The following is a 20,399-nucleotide window of genomic DNA, read 5'->3' on the forward strand; positions in this document are numbered from 1 at the left end:
CCATCATATTATCCATCTGTCCATCTGTCTGTTTTGGTCAGCAGCTTTCATTCTACATCACAGACCTTAACCCAAAAATTGTTAATGGTTTGCACTTGGGTAAAGAAGAAACCTGTTGATTGAGAGGGGGAGAGGGGTTTAAAGGAAAAAGGTCAAGGTAACTAATAGAAAGATTGAGTGTATTGGTGTGTGCACAGTAACTTTGTTTATAGACCATATTCCTTGACCAAGCTGTGTGGATTGCTTTTACTTGAGATAAGAAAGACACATGTTGGGCTAAAAAAAGGTCAAAGGTCAAGGTTAATTAGACTCCCAAAAATAAAAGAAATGTTTCCACAAAATTACTTTTGTTCTAAAGCCATATGTAAACCAGACTACATGTATTGGGGTGGCTTGCATTTGGGTTAAGGAAAACATTTGATTGGAGTGAAAAGTTCAAGGTCAAGGTCACATCAAATCAAAGAAGAAAACTGGTTTCATCAAATACATTACCCCATCATAATAGTTTAGACAACCTCACAAATATTGCCCTTCCAAGATAAAAATGGTGTTAATCTTGTCTTCTGGGTGGTTTTAGCAGTAAAAATGCTAAAATGCATCTGCTTGCCTACAGGAGTGGTCTCCTGATAGATAGTTTGATTGACTTCAAATCCTGTCAATCACCAGTGACTACCACTTGCATATTGACACAAGAGGCCTAGAAAATACCTCACATTCTGTATCTTTTCATCAGTTTGAGTAACCCTTCAAAATATTCTCATCACAAAGAAGTATACTCCATATATTTTCTTACTAAATATGTCTCTATCATCATAGACAAGTATTTTGCACTCAAGTTGTCATAATATGATAAATTGTTTGGTCCTATCTAAGTTGCATACCTTAATGGTCAAAAGTACTTACACTTCATTTTAGATCTTGACCTTTTTGTAAGTTATACAGGGCTCAGGAAAAAAATGCCCAAGTGAGTTGCAAGAATTACAAATACCTTTCCTCATTATACTTCTTCATTACATTGCTTATGCTTTTACTAAAGAACCCCAGATGCATGTTTGAGGTTCTAATATATGGCTTCTTAGTCAAACATATAATAAGAGACAAGATTTGTATAAATCTTTCTTTTTCTTTATGAGGGGAAGTGTTATGTATATTTGATTTAATTTATATTTGATTTAATTGTTTGTTTGTTTTAATTTTTTATATTTCATTATATGCTATTGTAATGTAACTTTATTTACTGGATTTGGCAGTTCCAGAAATCTAGTTCAGTTCTATTTGACCTGACTGTTTTTGTAAACAGCTAATAATAGAAATCTGATGCTGACCTAGTTCCTGACCTTGATTCAGAGCCAGTAAGAGTTGAATTAAACTTTTTTTTAAAAAAACGATATTCTTTCTCAGAGTAAGATTTATAAAATGAAATCAGGACCATACTTGGAGTACGTGACAAATAACATGTATCATTTAGGTTTTTCCAGAGGATTGACCCACATCCAGGCATCTGTTTTGCGCCGTAGTTAGATTTATTTGTGATGTTTTGAGAAAGAATAGTCATTACTTGCCTTAATACTGGAGACGTCCAGGTGTTTTATGTTGTGACCAGTTTTTAGGGCTAATTATTTTCTTTTCTTCAAATTGTTTGGATTCCAAGAGATTATTTTTCCCTGGAAATACTTGTGCTCTAAATTAATTCTTGGACAAGGACAGTTATCAAAATTTACACAGAATTCAAACAGTGGAATATTATTTTCTGTGATTCAACAAAGAATCGTTAACATTTCAGTATGATGCTGAGCACAACTTACGTCATTGCCTTTCAGTTTGGATTTCATCGGGATTCGAATTCAGTTTCATTAGGACTTTTTATTACTATGACTTCTTTTTTTTTTAATTCTTGGATTATTTTTGGATTTGATTCATAAAACCATAAGTTCTTTTTCTCATTTTTAACTTGTTGTCTAGGGAAATAAATTATTTGTTAAATTTTACAAAGCTTGTTGTCTTCACTCTTGTCTTGTTACAGTTTGAAAGAGCCTAAACACGTAACAGTTCTCAAAGTACACTTCTTCACTACATTGCTTATGCTTTTACTAAAGAACCACAGATACCTGATGCAAGTTTGATGTTCAAATATATGGCTTCTTAGTCAAACATATATAAAGAGACAGGAATTGTAATGCAAGAAATTCCAGTTGCACACATAGCTCTTCATTTCTAAGTGGTATTCCCATCTACAGTGAAACCTTTCAGTAATCTATGTGTCAAGTTTTCATTTCACTGAGCTATCACACATCATGATGAGTTTGATATGGGAGAAGTTAAGAGACAGAGAATGTCAAAATTGTGTGACTTTTGTCTGGTTATTGTTATGCTTGCCCCTTAGTATAGATGTCAAAATTGTATGACTTTTGTCTGGTCATTGTTATGCTTGCATCTCAGTATAGATGTCAAAATTGTATTACTTTTTTCTGATAAGACATTGTAAAGATACTACCAGATATTTATATAAGTTTGTACTTTTCACAAGAAAATTGTTAGTAGAATTCCAAATATCTTGATTTACAGCATTTATTATAGAGGATACACACAGGTGCCATACATGGGAAGATTGCTGTTGACCAAAAGACATTTCTAGGTCATTACCCTCAATTAGACTTGGAATTAGATTTTGTCTCAACATTATGTTGTGTGAATAGATTGCAACAGAATGCAATATGTGAAAGTTGGTGGAATTGTCAGAGACACTTACTGTACTCATTTCAAATATAAGTTGGCAACATTTGTCTTGTGATAAGTAATCCCATGATTATGGAAAATCTACTGGCATCTTCCATTAGTATGACAATTGATTAATAAAGCTTCAGTTTTGAAAATACTGGTGATCTTGGGCAACTGTAACTTTACTTGTCTGAATGAAAAATCGCACACATTTTGACATTCTATCTCTCTTAGCTTCTTAGTGGTCTGACTTATTTATAGGTCTGTAATGCCTGATTGAAACGAAATCTTTGCCACTTCAAGATGATACTGAAATTAGTGAAAAATGCAGGCATCATTTGGTATAATTGATGCATGCCAAATGTTGAGTGATATTCAATTTCAGCACTTGTTATAGATGGAAATTGCATTCAGATTTATTTTCAGGGTATGAATCTGCATCTGTTTGGCCCAGGGATGAGTACATAAAGTCCTTTTTTGTCAGAGCCAGTTTTTATCTGATTAGGACAAGAGTAGGAGTGGTTAGCCTTGTTACACCTAGTTAAAATTTATAATAATACGATCATTTCTATAATTTTCTGTAGTACATATTATGATTCAGAGTGTCCCAGTCTGTTTAGCTTAGTGTGATGCTTGATGGCTTCCACCTACATATGCCATTATTTTGCTGTTTTTGATCACAGGTAAGATTTGGCAGGATTAAGTGTGACTGTGAGATCTTCAGGAAGTTGAAACTGAAGATAATCACCCCAACTGTATATGTCTTACAGAGGAAGCCTTCTGCTTCCCTGACTTAACACCCCTACCACCAGTAGACAGCCCACAGTTGTTGTTGTTGTTGTTGTTGTTATAGGGTTTAATGCCATTTTTCAGCACAAGATAGGCTATACATGGCGGCCAGTATTAATGGTGGAGGAAGAACCCGGGAAAACCCCGGAAAGAACCACCGACCCACGAGAAGCTACCGGCAAGCTTTCTCACATATCCACATTGGCCGAGCCCGAGACTCGAACCTACGCAGATAGAGGTGAGATGGCAGTGATCCGTGACGGAGAGCGCTTTAGACCACTTGGCCACTCGGGGCCCCGACAGCCCACAGACTCTTGCATTTCTGATCATGGATCAACCTTTTTTTCACCAAAGGATGGGTGACCCAAGTCATCTCAGAGGGGCTATGGATTTGTTTTCCATCCCCCTCCTTTTTCTTCCTTTCCCCTTCTAATGGATGTGCAACCAGATCAAGAGGACTGAATTCTTCATCATGTGTTACAGGCACTCATCAACAAATAAGCAGCGAAGATTTTACAAAAACAACAATCTGGCATCATTATTGGCAGTTTTTTTGCTCAGCATAAAAACTGATGACACCTAGCTGTATGGGATGTCTTTCAGACCATACTTGTGATATTTGTTCACACTTGTCAGGAGAGAGATGGGCAACAGTTGTGGCCAAACTGTTAACTGAACCAAGCAAGAGAGCTAAGAAACATCACCATAAGTTGTAGATGTAGATGTCATCAGTATTACCACTGATGCTGCCTCAGTTGCCAACTTTCTCATGTCTTGGTCACTCCAGGCAAAACATTTGCTAATTGTTAATTTGGTCTAGCAGTCTTTGCCATCTGAGACTTCCCATACAGTCTTAGATATGCTATCATCAACAGTGCCAGTGTCATCTATTTTTCCATTGATATCAGTCAAGCTATACTAAGGTAGATTGCTTGCATACAGACGTATGTATGATTTAGATCTGCCTCTTATTTTACAGAAACTATCTGGGGGTTCTGATTTATTTTCTCCCAGAGGGGTATAACAAACTGATCCATTGATCAGCCATAAAAGAAATATCTAGAGCATAAACAACTTACAAGCATGAATGTCGAAAGGGAAATAACTGATTTCTTTAAGTTAAGATCATCTGATATGGTTTATACTATAGAACAAGTGGGAAGCGCTCATGTTTCGATGCAAAATGAAAGATGTCACGCAAGTTGACAATACAGAAATAGCCGGCACCTTATCCACAGGGCACATGGAAGGGGAACTGGAGGCTAAGAAAAAGAGACAAAAGGAACCCAAATTCCAAGACAAGTCATTGAGTAACAACTGGTTGAGGACAAAAAACCAAAATGAGGGGTGTTATTTGTTTTGTGTCAAGAATATAAGCAAGATAATCTATTTTCTAATGAAAATGGTTGCCCGAATTTCCTAATATCAATTTTGACGTGGCATATGGAATTGGAAAATAAATCATTTGACCATCAGATACAAGGGGTTCATGAAGATGATTTCCCACTTTCTGAGGCTTTGAAGGAGTGGAAGATAAGAAACAAAAGAATACCAGTGTAGCACAACTAAATTAGCTATGCAGATGCCTTGTATATTTATTGTCAGGAAGTGATTTAAAGTCATTAAATGCTTGTTTTTTTAATTGGATATGCATATACCTTATAATAATGTTATCACCCATCAGCTACTATTTGGCATTGTCCCTCTAATTCCCCTCCCACTCACACCCTTCCATAGGTAGGTGTTGGGGGCCTCATCACCTTCATAAGAAAATTCCCAGCAGTGGCTGTGGTGATTTGGGTACTGAACCTCAGCACTAGACATCATTTAGTGCCAGACTTCATCCACTCCTGCTCTGTCATTCAGACTGGAGAGTGATTACAGCATCCCAGCATGGACAGACTCCCAGCTTTGTTCATCATTACTGATTGCCTCCTTTGTCAGCCCAGCCATTACAGGAGGCTTCTTTGTCACCCCAGATTTAGAAAATATACACTGCCATCTTCTTAACATGATCCAGTAATGTTTCAGGGAAGACTCTGTGTTATGTGGAAAGAAATCTTTTAGCTTCTTTCTCCATAGTTCTGCCTATTTCATCCTGCTTCATCAGTTGTCCTGACAACCATTGACACTCAGCATTCTTTCAAATAGTTGTTGCAGTGTTCAAGTTGCTTATATCTGACATTGCCTCAAGTAGCACCTTCAAGACCATAGTGTCGACACATTTCCCTGTACACAGTGACAACTTGCATTTAATTTGAACCCTACCTTTTACAAAACACACACACAGGAGTCTTCTACACTAAAGTTCCAGCTGTCAAAGGAGATACTGCAGGCCAGGAATGTCAAAACCTTTGTCTATACTCTTGGACTGAACATCCTTTCTTGACAACAGCTGAGTTACAGCTATTGGCTCTATCCTTAATAACCAGGCTTTTATGACTATTTTAGCAATATAAGCATAATCTAGACCACTCCACTGATAGACATGTCTGTGAACCAGTCTTGCATCTTGCATATGGCTATGTACTCAGCATGACTGCTCAACACCAGGGCCCAGCAGCGTGGAATGAATTGCCCATTGAACTTAGACACAAAGACACAGTGATCCCATTCAAGAGTGCTCTCAAAACTCACTTATTTCGACTGCAAGAACAAACTTAAAGACTTAATAATGTTTCCTACCTTAAATATTCTCAGCATGTTTTTTTTTGTTTTTTTATGTTTTCTAATTTCATGGTGTTTGTTTTTGTAATCATATCATTATATGTTTTTTTATTTTATCTTATAGGTGTTGTCTAATGTTGTAAAGCACTTAGAGCTTCTAAAGATTAGGCACTATACAGAGTCATTATTATTATTATTATTATTATTATTATTATTATTATCTACAGTGCCATAACTATTTAACCTCCAGCTAACAGAGAGAGTGTTTGTGATTTGGATTTTTAAGATAGCTTTAACAATTTTTCAGTCATATCACTACGATGTCTGCAGTTTGGCTGTTCATAGTAATTTCTCACCCATGTGACAGAGAAATCTACCTGTTTTGCTACAATTACTTTTTCTATCTCAGTCTGGTTATCTGGTTATCTCAGACTGGTTATCTCAGATCTGTCCTCTCAATCATGTTGTCCATTCGCTAGGAACTACTTTTAAAAAGAAACCCTTGATGTCTTCTGCTGTGCCAGATATGTTATAAAATTTAACAACAAAAACAGATATATAACAAAAGAATACACTCATAAAGCAACTTAATGCCTCTCCAACTTCGATAACACCATACAAAACATTTTGACAAACACACACACACAGACATAAAAACCGAGTTATTTGATTCTCCAAACACACAGGCAATACACATCACTGGCCACACAAAACCAAACTCTCTCAAGTGCTTCTGCAAAGCTGGCAAAAGCCAGAAATTTGTTACATCCAACTGGTTTCTTCTAACTTTGTCAAATACCCACAATTCAGCCCAGTTGCATCAAATAATGCAATTGCAAATGAAAACTCTTGCACTTACCATCCAGAGTGGCTCATTCATCAGTCCATATGCTATTCAAAAATAAAAAATTTCCATGTAGCATATCATTACACTGGTGTTAGCAACACTTGCTCTATTTCCAGGACAGAAAATAAAAATTTCCAATAAAATCATGAATTAGAAATTTGCTGCTGTCACTACATACTTCATTAGAACTGATGTCACTACATACTTCATTAGAACTGATGTCACTACATACTTCATTAGAACTGATGTCACTACATACTTCATTAGAACTGATGTTACTACATACTTCATTAGAACTGATGTCACTACATACTTCATTAGAACTGATGTTACTACATAGTTCATTAGAACTGTACCCTGTAGGCACATTCATATTGTATTTGACTGTATCGTACCATTACCTACCATAGAACGTTTTCCAAATTAGAACTAATGAAAGTTAAAACTTGAGCATTTGAAAAATATTAATTATTTTTATTGTCAGTTTCATATGACATGCATCGATTAAATTTGATAAAACAGTAATAATATCAAATGATTGTGTGCTTTATTTTTTCATGCGTAGAACTTGTGTGCTTAAGGTCAACAGGTCACCCCTTTGCCCTCATTAACATATTTGTCTTAATGTGCAGTATAAACAAAAGCACATAGCTTGAGATGATCATTGCGCATTACTTCCAACACATAACAGTTATAACTGTTTTCTTTATTTTTTTGCCTTTTCTAAGAGCAACATATATATAGCTAGGTTCCACGTAGATAATTATTCAGATTTTCATTAAAGAGTACAAAACCTGACGACATTTATATAGAGTGAGAAGCAATAATAGTACCTGATGAATACTCAGTTTCGACTCTGCTAACTAAATTGCAAGGGTGCAGGGTTATTTTAATTTAGTTGGAAAAAAATTGGCAGAGCCTTGTGGGGAGACAAATAATGTAATCCCTGGACTGGGATTTCCTTGTCTCTGTCCAAGCCCCAACATAGATTCTGTTAGTATAGCACTTGGACAATGGCAATCTAATTCCATATCATTTGTTGTCCATGCCCATTTTCGTTTAAACTCATCGTCTAACAAAATATGTGATTTCTTGTAAAAACTTACCAATTTTGCGACGGTGATTTTAACTTTTCAGGCACTAACTGCCTTTTTCAGGCATAAAATGAGCAATATATCAAGGTTTCATTCACCAATTCTGATCACAGTTTTCTTCACAATCAATGAATAGGGGCTGATTTGTTTATATTTGGAGACAAAAAATGGCATCCATGCCAGACACCATGTTATAAGTATATTTGGAAGTTATCAGGGTGCAAATTATCAAGCGAGCAGTCTAATAAGAGACTTAGCCCCAACAGTCTGTTAATCTTGGAAATCATCTTGGAGGGCATCTAGTTTACATTCATCAATCCTCCCCCACTGTTAAGGGTTTTATTGCTTCAAATGGCCCTTGAAACCCATGCAAGACAGATGTGTAGCAGGAACTAAACAGTAAACACTCTTCTCTCAGTAAGGGTGGTAGAAAACTTTTACAACACAAACTTGCCAGGAATTCTTTCCCACAGAGTTCTTTTAATTTGCAAGCCAACCTTTGACCAATCATAAATCTGAACACTCTCAGCAAACACATTCCAGCACCTTAGATAAGGTTAAATTATCTTGACTGAGGGGCTTAGTCCTTTGTCCAGAATGGAACCTGCCATAGAGTCCGACATGATTGCACAAAGCACTCTTAATATTACTGTGACTGTCAAGAGCCTCGCTAACTCACCTTTCATGTCAGACCTGCACCCTGATCACTCTAGCCTTAAATTCATGACTTACCAGTTGACCCAGACTATCAGAAATTTCAGCACAATGGTTCATTTTCTCTCATCATGGTTTCAGCTCATAGGAAATCAGTCCTTTGTCTCAAAACCAGTCCTTTTTGGGGACCATTCTTCCCAAAGGCATATCAAACCCAATTTGACCATTGAAGTGGTACCTGAAGCATGCTCAGAAAGTCAAAAGAGTGAGAGCATGCTTATTCTTACCACACAAAGAAGGAATGGATGACATTTCCACTCTGTGCTGACTCCATTGGGTTATCCACTCAATCAAGAGCTCATGAGGTAGGAGCAGCTGCTGTTAGCATAGCATTTGATCACATCCGTTTCACAAAGAAGAAATCAATTTTTGGTGTAACATATCATTCTTTCATAATACACGTACGTACACTGTCATAATGTGGCCACTCCATCCCAAGACCTCTTCAAAGTTACATTCCTAGAAGAGTATGCACTTCTGTTACAGTAATAATTGACAATTGATGGGATTTTTTGCTACTACCTGTATCCAAGGGGAGATGGACTCCTCTGTCTTCTCTATTCAAGCAGATGACTTTTTTTGTGCAGTTTTATTGCTAAAACAATTCAAAGCACATGATTAATATATTTTGTAGTTAGGAAGAGTCAGATTGGTGAGGTTGTGAATATTCCCTATCATATTGTCATGGTCATTTTCAAACTCAAAGAACAAACAACTGTTACATATATCAATGTTGTGTGTTTAATTATTGTCTGTGAATGAGGGTTGTGGAATTTTTCACGATTCTAAGAAGTAAACAACATGGTTACTTGAATTTGAGTTCAACACCCAATCTTGTAGAGTTTTTGGTTGAAAATAATATTGTATTGCAGGTCAGGTGAAATATATATAGAGAGGTTTGGTAAACAAATTTTTGATTCCTGTTTTATGATCAGTCTACGGATTCACTTATAGTTGTGTTCAGATATAATTTGAGATGAGTTATTTATTTAAATTATTAGTCACTGTAATTCCAATACAATGTCGCAAACACCTGAAGTGCTTTCTGTAAATTAATATTAGTTACTTACCTCTTTGAATTTTGGAATAAAACATTACTTTCAGATTATTGAGGACCTATTCAAAGACATTATGTGATACATCAAGACATTCAAGACATTGGAATTCATTTGGAACATTTTTACTTTTGGACTTGTTGTTGTTGTAGGGTTTAACGCCATTTTTCAGCACATGATAGGCTATACATGGCGGCCAGTATTAATGGTGGAGGAAGAACCCGGGAAAACCCCGGAAAGAACCACCGACCCACGAGAAGCTACTGGCAAGCTTTCTCACATACCCACATTGGCTGAATCCGAGACTCGAACCCACGCAGACAGAGGTGAGATGGCGGTGATCCGTAACGGACAGCACTTTAGACCACTCGGCCACTTGGTGTCCCCCTTTTGGACTTGTGATAGGACATGTAGGATTTCCACACAGTAGTTTAGTTCTAGACCATATACATTGGTTAAACTTTGTGGATAGCTTGCACCATAGGCACAAAGAAACTAATGATTTTGAGAACAAAATGTCATTGGTCAGGGATACAATGACAGACACAGACAAGGGAAGTGCTTTCTGTAAATTAATATTAATTACTTACCCCAGAATGGCACTGAACTTTGAAGAGGGTTCCTTGATATGGGAAGAAAATATGCTTTAGGATTTGGGTATGCATCTTGCCTGAAAAAATTAGGTCACATTGACCCAAAGTAAGACAGTGGTTTTCTATACCATCTTCTTTCAGCAAAATTCACATATAGTTTGTCCTTTTTTGGCAAGGAAGGAATGTATTGCCAGTTGGGTTGATGGCCAGCATAAGGGTCACTCTCAAGATTCAGTCATACCCTACTAGTGCCTTATACAAGACTATTAAACATGGGGCAGGCATGTACTTTTATATGGTGCTAGTTTCTTGTTCAGTTTCATAGCTTTGGCATCGCTTTTCAGAGCTATTTAATGGACTGTATATTTATATATATATGGCATGCCCAATATATTTTTTATTCAGTCCTCACCCACCAAAATGAAATTTTACAAAATTCCAGCCAAATTACATACATTTTAGCAAGTTTCCACTTTCCGAACAGTTGCAGTAACTTCTAATTTTGTCTTTACAGAAAAACTTCATTGGAAAAGACGCACTGCTTAAACAAAGAGATGAGGGGATCAGCAAGAAGTTTGCCCAATTCCTGCTTGAAGACTTTGATCTTGAGAGTGAGGTCTGGCCATTTTGTATGGAACCCATTTTTAGAAATGGGAAATACGTAGGAATGACGACTTCTAGTGGCTATGGGTTCACGCTGGATAGATTTGTTTGCCTCGGTTATGTCCACCATATGGATGAGCAGGGTGAACCAAAGGTCACCAAACACATCAATGATTATATCATGGATCGTAATGCTAAGTACGAGATCAGCATTGCTGGTAAAAAATATCTTGCAAAAGTTGGAATTTACACTCCAAGGATGGCATACAAGTCGTTTCAAAAGCCGACCTTCATACCAACCCCACAAAAGATTTAATGACAGACTGTGAAATTTTTTAATTGCAGTGTGCTTACCAGTTGGCTGCAAAATGATGATTTTGTAAATAAACTGATAAGTTGACAGAATGTATTCCGGTGTTCATGAGTTTGCCCTGGTGTTTATATGTGAGCTGATGAAAATGCACCTCAAGGACATTTAAAATTATTTTTGTTCTTCATTTTCAGTTGTTGAGTAATTAAATTTTATTACAGTTTACTGAACGTTGACCAATCCCAGTATGATCAGCTTATTGAACAGTAAATTTCTGCATAGAGCCACATCCACTTTATATATGTGCAGTTGGTCAAGAGGAAGATTTAATAACCTAAACTTTAAAGCCAGTCACAATTCTTAATGTGACAAGAGAGGATTGAAGTGTAGATTCCTTAGTATACATTGTTCTATCATCTTTTCAGTCAGTCCCAACACAGCTGATCCAGGTCTTTCATAATTATTGGAAGATTTGTTTATACCAACCATGAATGAATGATTTGTACAAAAGGTGTTGGTCCTATTGTCATTCCACTAATCAGTGTTGTGTGTGAAACACTGATGCATTATGTCAGGATTTAAGCAAAGAACCTAACACAGAATTTGGTGATTGAATGTTTCCTTGCTTACAGAGCCTTTTATTCTAAAATACAGAAAGAACACCAAGATAACCATCTCTTGGTCAATGATACAAGATTGTCAGACTCCTTGAAAAAGAGTCAGAGTTAAAACTCTTGTTTCTTTACATATTCCTGCATGTTACTAATCAATGGAGAACAAAATTTAGCAATTCATTCAATCTCCAACACCTTATTAAGGGTAGAAAAATTTGAAATGATCTTCACCTTCATGTATAATGAATTAGATGATTGACATTGAGTTTTTTGTCAGTAATGAAATGGTGTTTTTTTTATCAAAAATTTGTTTATTTACACACATCCTCCCCCTTTTTTAAATGCTTCTGTTGATTGTAAGCTTCATCCAGTACCTTTGTAATGCATATATCCAATTTATGAGAATCTTCTTTTAATGATAAAGGGTATAACTCCAATTGCAAAAATTGAGGTACATCTAGGTGGTAAATGCTAGCTGATAATAATATCAAATACAGTTTATTTTAATTTATTTAAAGGAGAAAATGGCAAAATTGTTAAATGAAAAATATCAGTATTTTTAATAGAAACCTATTTGCTTCCATGATTAAGAAAGAAACAAGAATTAAGAATAAAAAATATTATTTCTTGGTGTCTGGATTTAAAGTATGGAAATCTCATTTCTTGTATCATACTTTGTGGAGACGTACAAACTGCATACATTGTATGATGTTAAATAGGAAACAATAAAAATAGAAGCCTTTGCATGTGTTGCTTAAATTTAAGTGCTTTTTTGATGCAGGTGATGCCTAGCCCATTTGTAATCCTAGCTCACTGACATCTCGATGCAATGCAATTTAGCGCTTTCCATTGTATTTGCTTAGAATACATTATTAAGGGTTTTTTGTGTAGAACAAGCACCATTACAAACAACACAGCTTAGTTATAACAGCTTTATTTATTTGATAAATGACAATAAAGTTGTCATTACCTAGAACATAATAATCCAGAACTATTTGTCAAAAAATGATCAAATAACTGCAAGTAAATTAATTGTGAGAGAATATTTTCAGTTTTATGATTGTTTCCATGGTAACGAAATGAAATAATAAAATAGTAAAAACCCCTTTGTAGCAAATGTTGCAGTTTTCAAATAAAAATGTTAGAATCTATTATATAAATTGATACTTGTGTTTTTGTTTTGACTTTTATTTCAGTGTTTGTGAAAAGCACTGCAGCTGATTTAACCTATATTCTTGAGGTGTATGACTGGTTTAATCTTGTATTTCATAATCTTTATGTTTTTACAAGCTTGTAATTGCAATTTATTCAACATAAAAATATAAAAACATAATAATCTAAATGAAAATTCAAATACTGTAGTATCATTTATTTTCATGGGTCTGAATTTTTTGGGTTTTGTATAGAAAAGGTCTTTTTGGGGTACTTAAATTTGTGGTTTTGCCTGTTAAAATTTGTATATATCTAGAAATACCTAAAATAAAGAATACCAAAGAAGAAAGCTATGCTGAAAACAACCACTGGTTGCTTAAATTTTATACTTCCACCTGTATGAAAACAACCTCTAGTCACTTAAATTGTATACTTCCACCTGTATGAAAACAACCTCTGGTCACTTAATTGTATTCTTCCACCTGTATGAAAACAACCTCTGGTCACTTAAATTGTATACTTCCACCTGTATGAAAACATACTCTGGTCACTTAATTGTATTCTTCCACTTGTTTGAAAACAACCACTGGTCACTTAAATTGTATACTTCCACCTGAATGAAAACAACCTCTGGTCACTTAAATTGTATACTTCCACCTGTATGAAAACAACCTCTAGTCACTTAAATTGTATACTTCCACCTGTATGAAAACAACCACTGGTCACTTAAATTGTATACTTCCACCTGTATGAAAACAACCACTGGTCACTTAAATTGTGTACTTCCACCTGTATGAAAACAACCTCTGGTCACTTAATTGTATTCTTCCACCTGTTTGAAAACAACCACTGGTCACTTAAATTGTATACTTCCACCTGTATGAAAACAAATTGATTCACCTGTCAAGATCAGTCACTTACACTCAACTTTAAATTAGTCAATGCAGCCAAAAATGCTAATGTACTTGGTTTTTAAAGTACATGTGTATAATCTCTTCCCTAAAAGCACAGTCCATTACGGTATTTACCGTAAATTATGGGACACTGTTTGTTGGGATGCCATACATTTATTTTAAAAGTATTTTTTTTGTGCACTGTATGTTCTGGAACACAATTTTTTTCAAGTCATAAGTTGTGGGACACCTTTTAATTCATTCAAAAATTACATGTCAGAAATTGGACTCCAATGTAAATTATATTAAAAATACTTTAAAAAGGAATAAGCTGTGAGTGTTGTTTGTTTACACTTTCTTCCTAGATGCAAATTTGCTTAGAAAGAGAGCTCAGGTAAGAATGAATCTTTTGAGTATATGAGAACTAGTTCAACTTTTTCTGTTTTTTACGCTGCAACAAAGCTTTTCCTAAATTAAATGCCAAGGTTTATTTGCCGTTCATGCTCGTTACACAACTTATTTTGGCAAAATAACTATTAATGAACACAGTATGAACTATTCACCTTAATTACATAATATATATTCAGAGAGAGAAATACTGGTAGATAGTGATGGTACAGAGTGATTGATAAACATACTAATTCCAAAACCGAACATCTTTTATTTACACAGTAGTGATATCTGACATGAATTTATGAATAAAATTTGTCCAGCTTTTCCTCATGTCGGACTTGACCGGTTTATTTACACTGACATCTAGTGGCTGTGGCTTGGAGGTGCATCCACCCGGAATAACTGCAGGCACCGTGTTACCCCTTCTCAAAGCCTGTTTTACAGCATCTGTAATATGCGCCCGGAATGAATCCATCACTAAAAGAGATTGTTCATTTCCTGTATACTTGAGATATATGTCTTTAATCCACTGCAGCATCACCTCCTCATCAACCCAACCCTTCTGCACACGTACGATCCATCCTTTTGGTGCCTGAATATCTTTTATCTCCCTCATACGATGAAATTATCATTGGCAGCAACACATCTGCTGTGGAAACTGCAAATACTAAGACTAGATGCTTTTTATCCACACCAGTCTCTTTTCGATGGTTTGTCCTGGAATGAGATCAAAGTACATTGGAGTTCATCCATGTTAATTATCATCTTGTCTTTGAAATCGTCTTCTTCTCTTCTTGCGGTTATGAATTCGTGGAATAATTTTATTTTCTCCAAATCTTCTGGGTGACGCTGGGCCATCATTGTCCATGAATGAAGCATGAGGTGAAGCTTTAGGCAATGCATTTTCTTTCCACGCACGAGGCAAGGCCTCTTCACTACATGAGTATCGCACTACAAACTTATCCATAATAGCGGAGATGTATATTGTGGTTTATTTTTATTCCCCTTTATATGTGCTATGTACGCAATAACAATGACTGCGAGGAATCACTTTTTGTATAAATGTGTGAGAAGTTATCGTTTCAAAGTGTTCCATTGTTTCTATTTATTTTCAAAATCCCAGTGAAAACTGGTAGAAAGAAATCAAAGTTGGCTTCCCCATGTTGGCCGACTTTGTAAATATACGTATAGTTTTTAAAAAATCTCCTCACTAAAAAGAATCCAATGTCTGCTTCCGGGGTCGGCTTGCTTTGTAATAAATTAACCTTTGTATCTGATATCCTACAGTAAGTTCAAACAATGAGTTCATGGCTATTTGTTGTACCAGATTACATAAATGACTTGATTTGTAAAATTGATTTCTTGATCTCTAGGAATGAAATATGGTTTTAAAAAATGGAAGATGGGCTTCATTATATGTGGCAAATTTTTCATTGGCTCTTTAAATTCATGGTTACAGGCAACAAAATCCATTAAAAAAAAGTATCTCATGAAAATGAGTAAAACAATAGTTATCGTAATTGAAAAGATATTTAGGATTTTCATTCGTACTGAGACAAAATGCTATAGAAGTCAAGCAGACTGCTTTAAAAGTCATGGTTTAGTTTGCTTTTTAACAGCACACAACAATACAAGTATTCTTTTTTGTACTGAAGTGATTGGAGTAAAATACCATGCCCAAACATACATCATGACAGCTGACTTGGGCTGGTCTGATGGTAGGATTTGAACCTGCACCCTTTTGCTTGCAAGTCTGGCATGCTAACCACTTAGCCACTGTATTAGTCACCTTTTACAAAATGCAGAAGATCAAATTGAGTCTACATTTCCAATCCCAGAGGGAGTGCTTTATAAGTTTTAAAACATCATGACTTACAGGATTAAAGGCTGTGTCATAACAAAACTTGCAGAGCAATAATTAAGAATTGAAAATAAGTGTACTTTAATGTCAATCATGATCTAGTCATTAATGTATCAATGTGATTCATTAAATATTATTTTCAATACCAGAATCTGTCACAGTTATGTTTCTGAGTTGTCAGATTTTATCTTTCTCCTCACAACAAGATGGTTTTGCAACTTTTAGCTAAAAATGGAATAATAAAATAGTTTCACAATAATATGTGAGTACCATTGCAGTAATTTATTTTCACTGGATTGACATGAAGTTAGAGTAAAAATGTTAGATTCTGTTTTTGTTTGCTAGTATTATTTTTCATTCCACATGCTTTGAAAGGTAACAAAAAATATAAATATGATCATTTCAGAAAAATGCCAATGATGTCATATATAAACTGCAGGCATTTCACACAGGTAGAACAGATTAATGGTTATTTAGTACTGGCTAACCAGATAATGAAGAAGTTGTTGTGGGGTTTAATGCCATTTTGCAGCACACGATAGGCTATACATGGCGGCCAGTATTAATGGTGGAGGAAGAACCCGGGAAAACCCCGGAAAGAACCACCGACCCACGAGAAGCTGCTGGCAAGCTTTCTCACATACCCACATTGGCTGAATCCGAGACTCGAACTGGCGCAGACAGAGGTGAGATGGCAGTGATCCGTAATGGTGAATGCTTTAGACCACTCGGGGCCCCGATAATGAAGAAGTAATAGCTATATAGTTGTAGCCATTGTGCTGCTTTTAAAACAAACAAACAAACATTAATGGGATTAAACTTTGTCTAAATTAGCCAGGTAAATATCATTGGTCATTATTTAATAACATCTTTGTCTTAGCCAATTGGTTCATCAGTGACGTCATTCACAAAACAGAAATGTTATTCCCAATTCCCATAGCTAGTCTTGACAACTTCCCTCTGAACTGCAGTAGTTTGTTGGTAGCTTCACTTCACCAAGATGGAGACAGATTGTTATGTTATCCATGGTCTTACGAGCACCAATATTAAGATCACATCGGTTTTATGCAACAGAAAGCCTGTGCTGCCTATTCAGGGCAGGTAATAAATAACAACAGATTTCCAAAGGTTTTGTATTCTTTTCACAATTATTTTATTTAACAGAATTGTTATTGGAATTATTAAACACATATAAGAATTTTTTTCATTAATAAAAGACAGAAGTTGCAACCACATTTACATCCTGTCTCTCCTTGACTTCATAGTGCTACAACATTCCTAGTTACGATTTACATTCCGGTCTCTCCTTGACTTCACAGCACTACAACATGCCTAGTTACAATTTACATCCAGTCTCTCTTTGACTTCACAGCACTACAACATGCCTAGTTACGATTTACATTCCGGTCTCTCTTTGACTTCACAGCACTACAACATGCCTAGTTACAATTTACATCCAGTCTCTCTTTGACTTCACAGCACTACAACATGCCTAGTTACGATTTACATTCCGGTCTCTCTTTGACTTCACAGCATTACAACATGCCTAGTTACGATTTACATTCCGGTCTCTCTTTGACTTCACAGCACTACAACATGCCTAGTTACGATTTACATCCAGTCTCTCTTTGACTTCACAGCATTACAACATGCCTGATTATGATTTACATTCCGGTCTCTCCATGACTTCACAGCACTACAACATGCCTAGTTATGATTTACATCCAGTCTCTCTTTGACTTCACAGCATTACAACATGCCTAGTTACGATTTACATCTGGTTACAACATGCCTAGTTATGATTTACATTCCAGTCTCTCCTTGACTTCACAGCACTACAACATGCCTAGTTACGATTTACATCCAGTCTCTCTTTGACTTCACAGCATTACAACATGCCTAGTTACGATTTACATTCCGGTCTCTCCTTGACTTCACAGCATTACAACATGCCTAGTTATGATTTACATTCCGGTCTCTCCTTGACTTCAGAGCACTACAAGTCGTTATGATTTACATCCAGTTTCTCCTTGACTTCACAGCACTACAACATGCCTAGTTATGATTTACATTCCAGTCTCTCCTTGACTTCACAGCACTACAACATGCCTAGTTACGATTTACATCCAGTCTCTCTTTGACTTCACAGCATTACAACATGCCTAGTTACGATTTACATTCCGGTCTCTCCTTGACTTCACAGCATTACAACATGCCTGTTACGATTTACATTCCAGTCTCTCCTTGACTTCAGAGCACTACAAGTCGTTATGATTTACATCCAGTTTCTCCTTGACTTCACAGCACTACAACATGCCTAGTTCGATTTACATCCAGTTTCTCCTTGACTTCACAGCACTACAACATGCCTAGTTATGATTTATATCCAGTCTCTCCTTGACTTTACAGCACTACAACATGTCTAGTTATGATTTACATCCAGTCTCAGGGCTGAAAGCGCTCTCTGTCATGGATCAGTGCCATCTCACCTCTGTCTGTGTGGGTTTGAGTCTCGGATTCAGCCAATGTGGGTATGTGACAAAGCTTGCCAGTAGCTTCTCGTGGGTCAGTGGTTCTTTCCAGGGTTTTCCCGGATTCTTCCTCCACCATTAATACTGGCTGCCATGTATAGCCTATCGTGCGCTGAAAAATGGCATTAAACCCTACAACAACATCCAGTTTCTACTTGACTTCACAACACTACAACACGTCTAGTTACTATTTACATCCAGTCTCTCCTTGACTTAATAGCACTACAACAGGCCTAGTTATGATTTACATCCAGTCTCCTTACATTCCTAGCATTACAATGCACCTAAACATCTCTAGGTCTCTTCTGTTCTATGACTTATAGAGTTAAAAATTAGAATTCTGTACAAAAGGATCTGTTCTCAGAGACTGTTGAGTGATAACTGAATATAAATCGGGTCTGGATTAAACAGGCATAATTTTTGTAAGTATCTAGTTGTCTGAATTGTACCCAAGATGCCTTAATTTCGATTTTAGTTATTAATTTTGAGAAATCTGTACGGGACAAATTATTAATTGTGTGACTGCAGTCAAGCTTTTAATTAATCGTAACATTTATTGACCAACTGAAACCACAGTTTTGGACCAAAAGTATGGTTTGGTTATCAAAGTTTGACCACATAAAATTTGAAACCAAGGTATTCTTACATTAATTTGACACTTAGGTCAGTGAAAAAATCAATTTGCTTTGAATGCACAGGTGTAATGGGGAGAGAGAGAGTAGACAACTATTTATTTGCATTTGGTTAAAGAGTAAACAACTTTTTATCTGCATTTGGTTAAAGCCCCAATGCTGCTGTTTTTCATAAATTTCACTATTTTTCCAAACCAACTCAAGTTTGGAAGGAAGGAAATGATTTGTTAAAAAAACTATCGGACATTAACCATTCTTTGAAATATGATGTTAAGTTTAAACAATGTTCAAATATTCAGTTTAGAATTAAGATGTGCCATATCTTAATTCATTTGATGTTTATAAATGAGTGCTTGTGATGTCATCCATTCAACAAATTTCGTTTGGGACAAATCTAATAAATTCACACATGGCAAATTGATTCTTGAAAAGAGAGGCAGGCCTGCTTTTTAAAGCAGATCTAAGAAAAGCTTGCATTAGATAAGCACAAGACTCTAGTGAATATTGGTGATCAGCAGGGGTGCTAGAATACTTTGAAGGGTGAACTTTGGCTGAAGAAAAACCCAGCTGTTGTTGATATCCACATGAATTGGTAAGCTTAAGACAAAAGAAAAATACTCATAAATGAGAATAGTATATTAGATAAAGATCAACTACATTATCCAACATAGCATGGTGTTGGATTCTTGTGTTTACAACAGTGGTCACCAAATTTGGTGTTTCAACTTTTGACTGAAATCAGGTGTCCCTGTGAAAATGGCCTGGCTTCTCAGTTTGAGGGAGAAATTACACGGCTCATAATGTGATGAAACATTGATATTATCTTGTTGTAATGACACCCAACCATGTTTAGGACAAATATCTTTCATTATTCAGTATTATTCAGATGATTTGACATATACGACTTTCTGCAAACAACAGCATCATAGGGTC

At 35.9% G+C, this 20,399-nt stretch overlaps 1 protein-coding gene across 5 annotated transcripts in view; it reads left to right on the forward strand.

The window, feature by feature from the left end:
- LOC149782801 (pyruvate dehydrogenase phosphatase regulatory subunit, mitochondrial-like) overlaps window positions 1-14,772 on the forward strand; it is a 107,625-nt gene extending 92,853 nt beyond the window's left edge. For all 5 annotated transcript variants that reach the window (XM_089934314.1, XM_089934317.1, XM_089934318.1 and 2 more), the window contains exon 18: window positions 10,992-14,772. In XM_089934314.1, coding sequence (XP_089790440.1) covers window positions 10,992-11,396 — 405 coding nt within the window. In that variant the 3' untranslated portion in view covers window positions 11,397-14,772. The remainder of the gene's footprint in view (window positions 1-10,991) is intronic.
- The last annotated feature ends 5,627 nt before the right edge of the window (window positions 14,773-20,399 follow it).

Source organism: Sinohyriopsis cumingii, chromosome 15 (genome assembly GCF_028554795.1).
Source record: "Sinohyriopsis cumingii isolate HCF-2022 chromosome 15, ASM2855479v2, whole genome shotgun sequence".
Classification (NCBI taxonomy): domain Eukaryota; kingdom Metazoa; phylum Mollusca; class Bivalvia; order Unionida; family Unionidae; genus Sinohyriopsis; species Sinohyriopsis cumingii.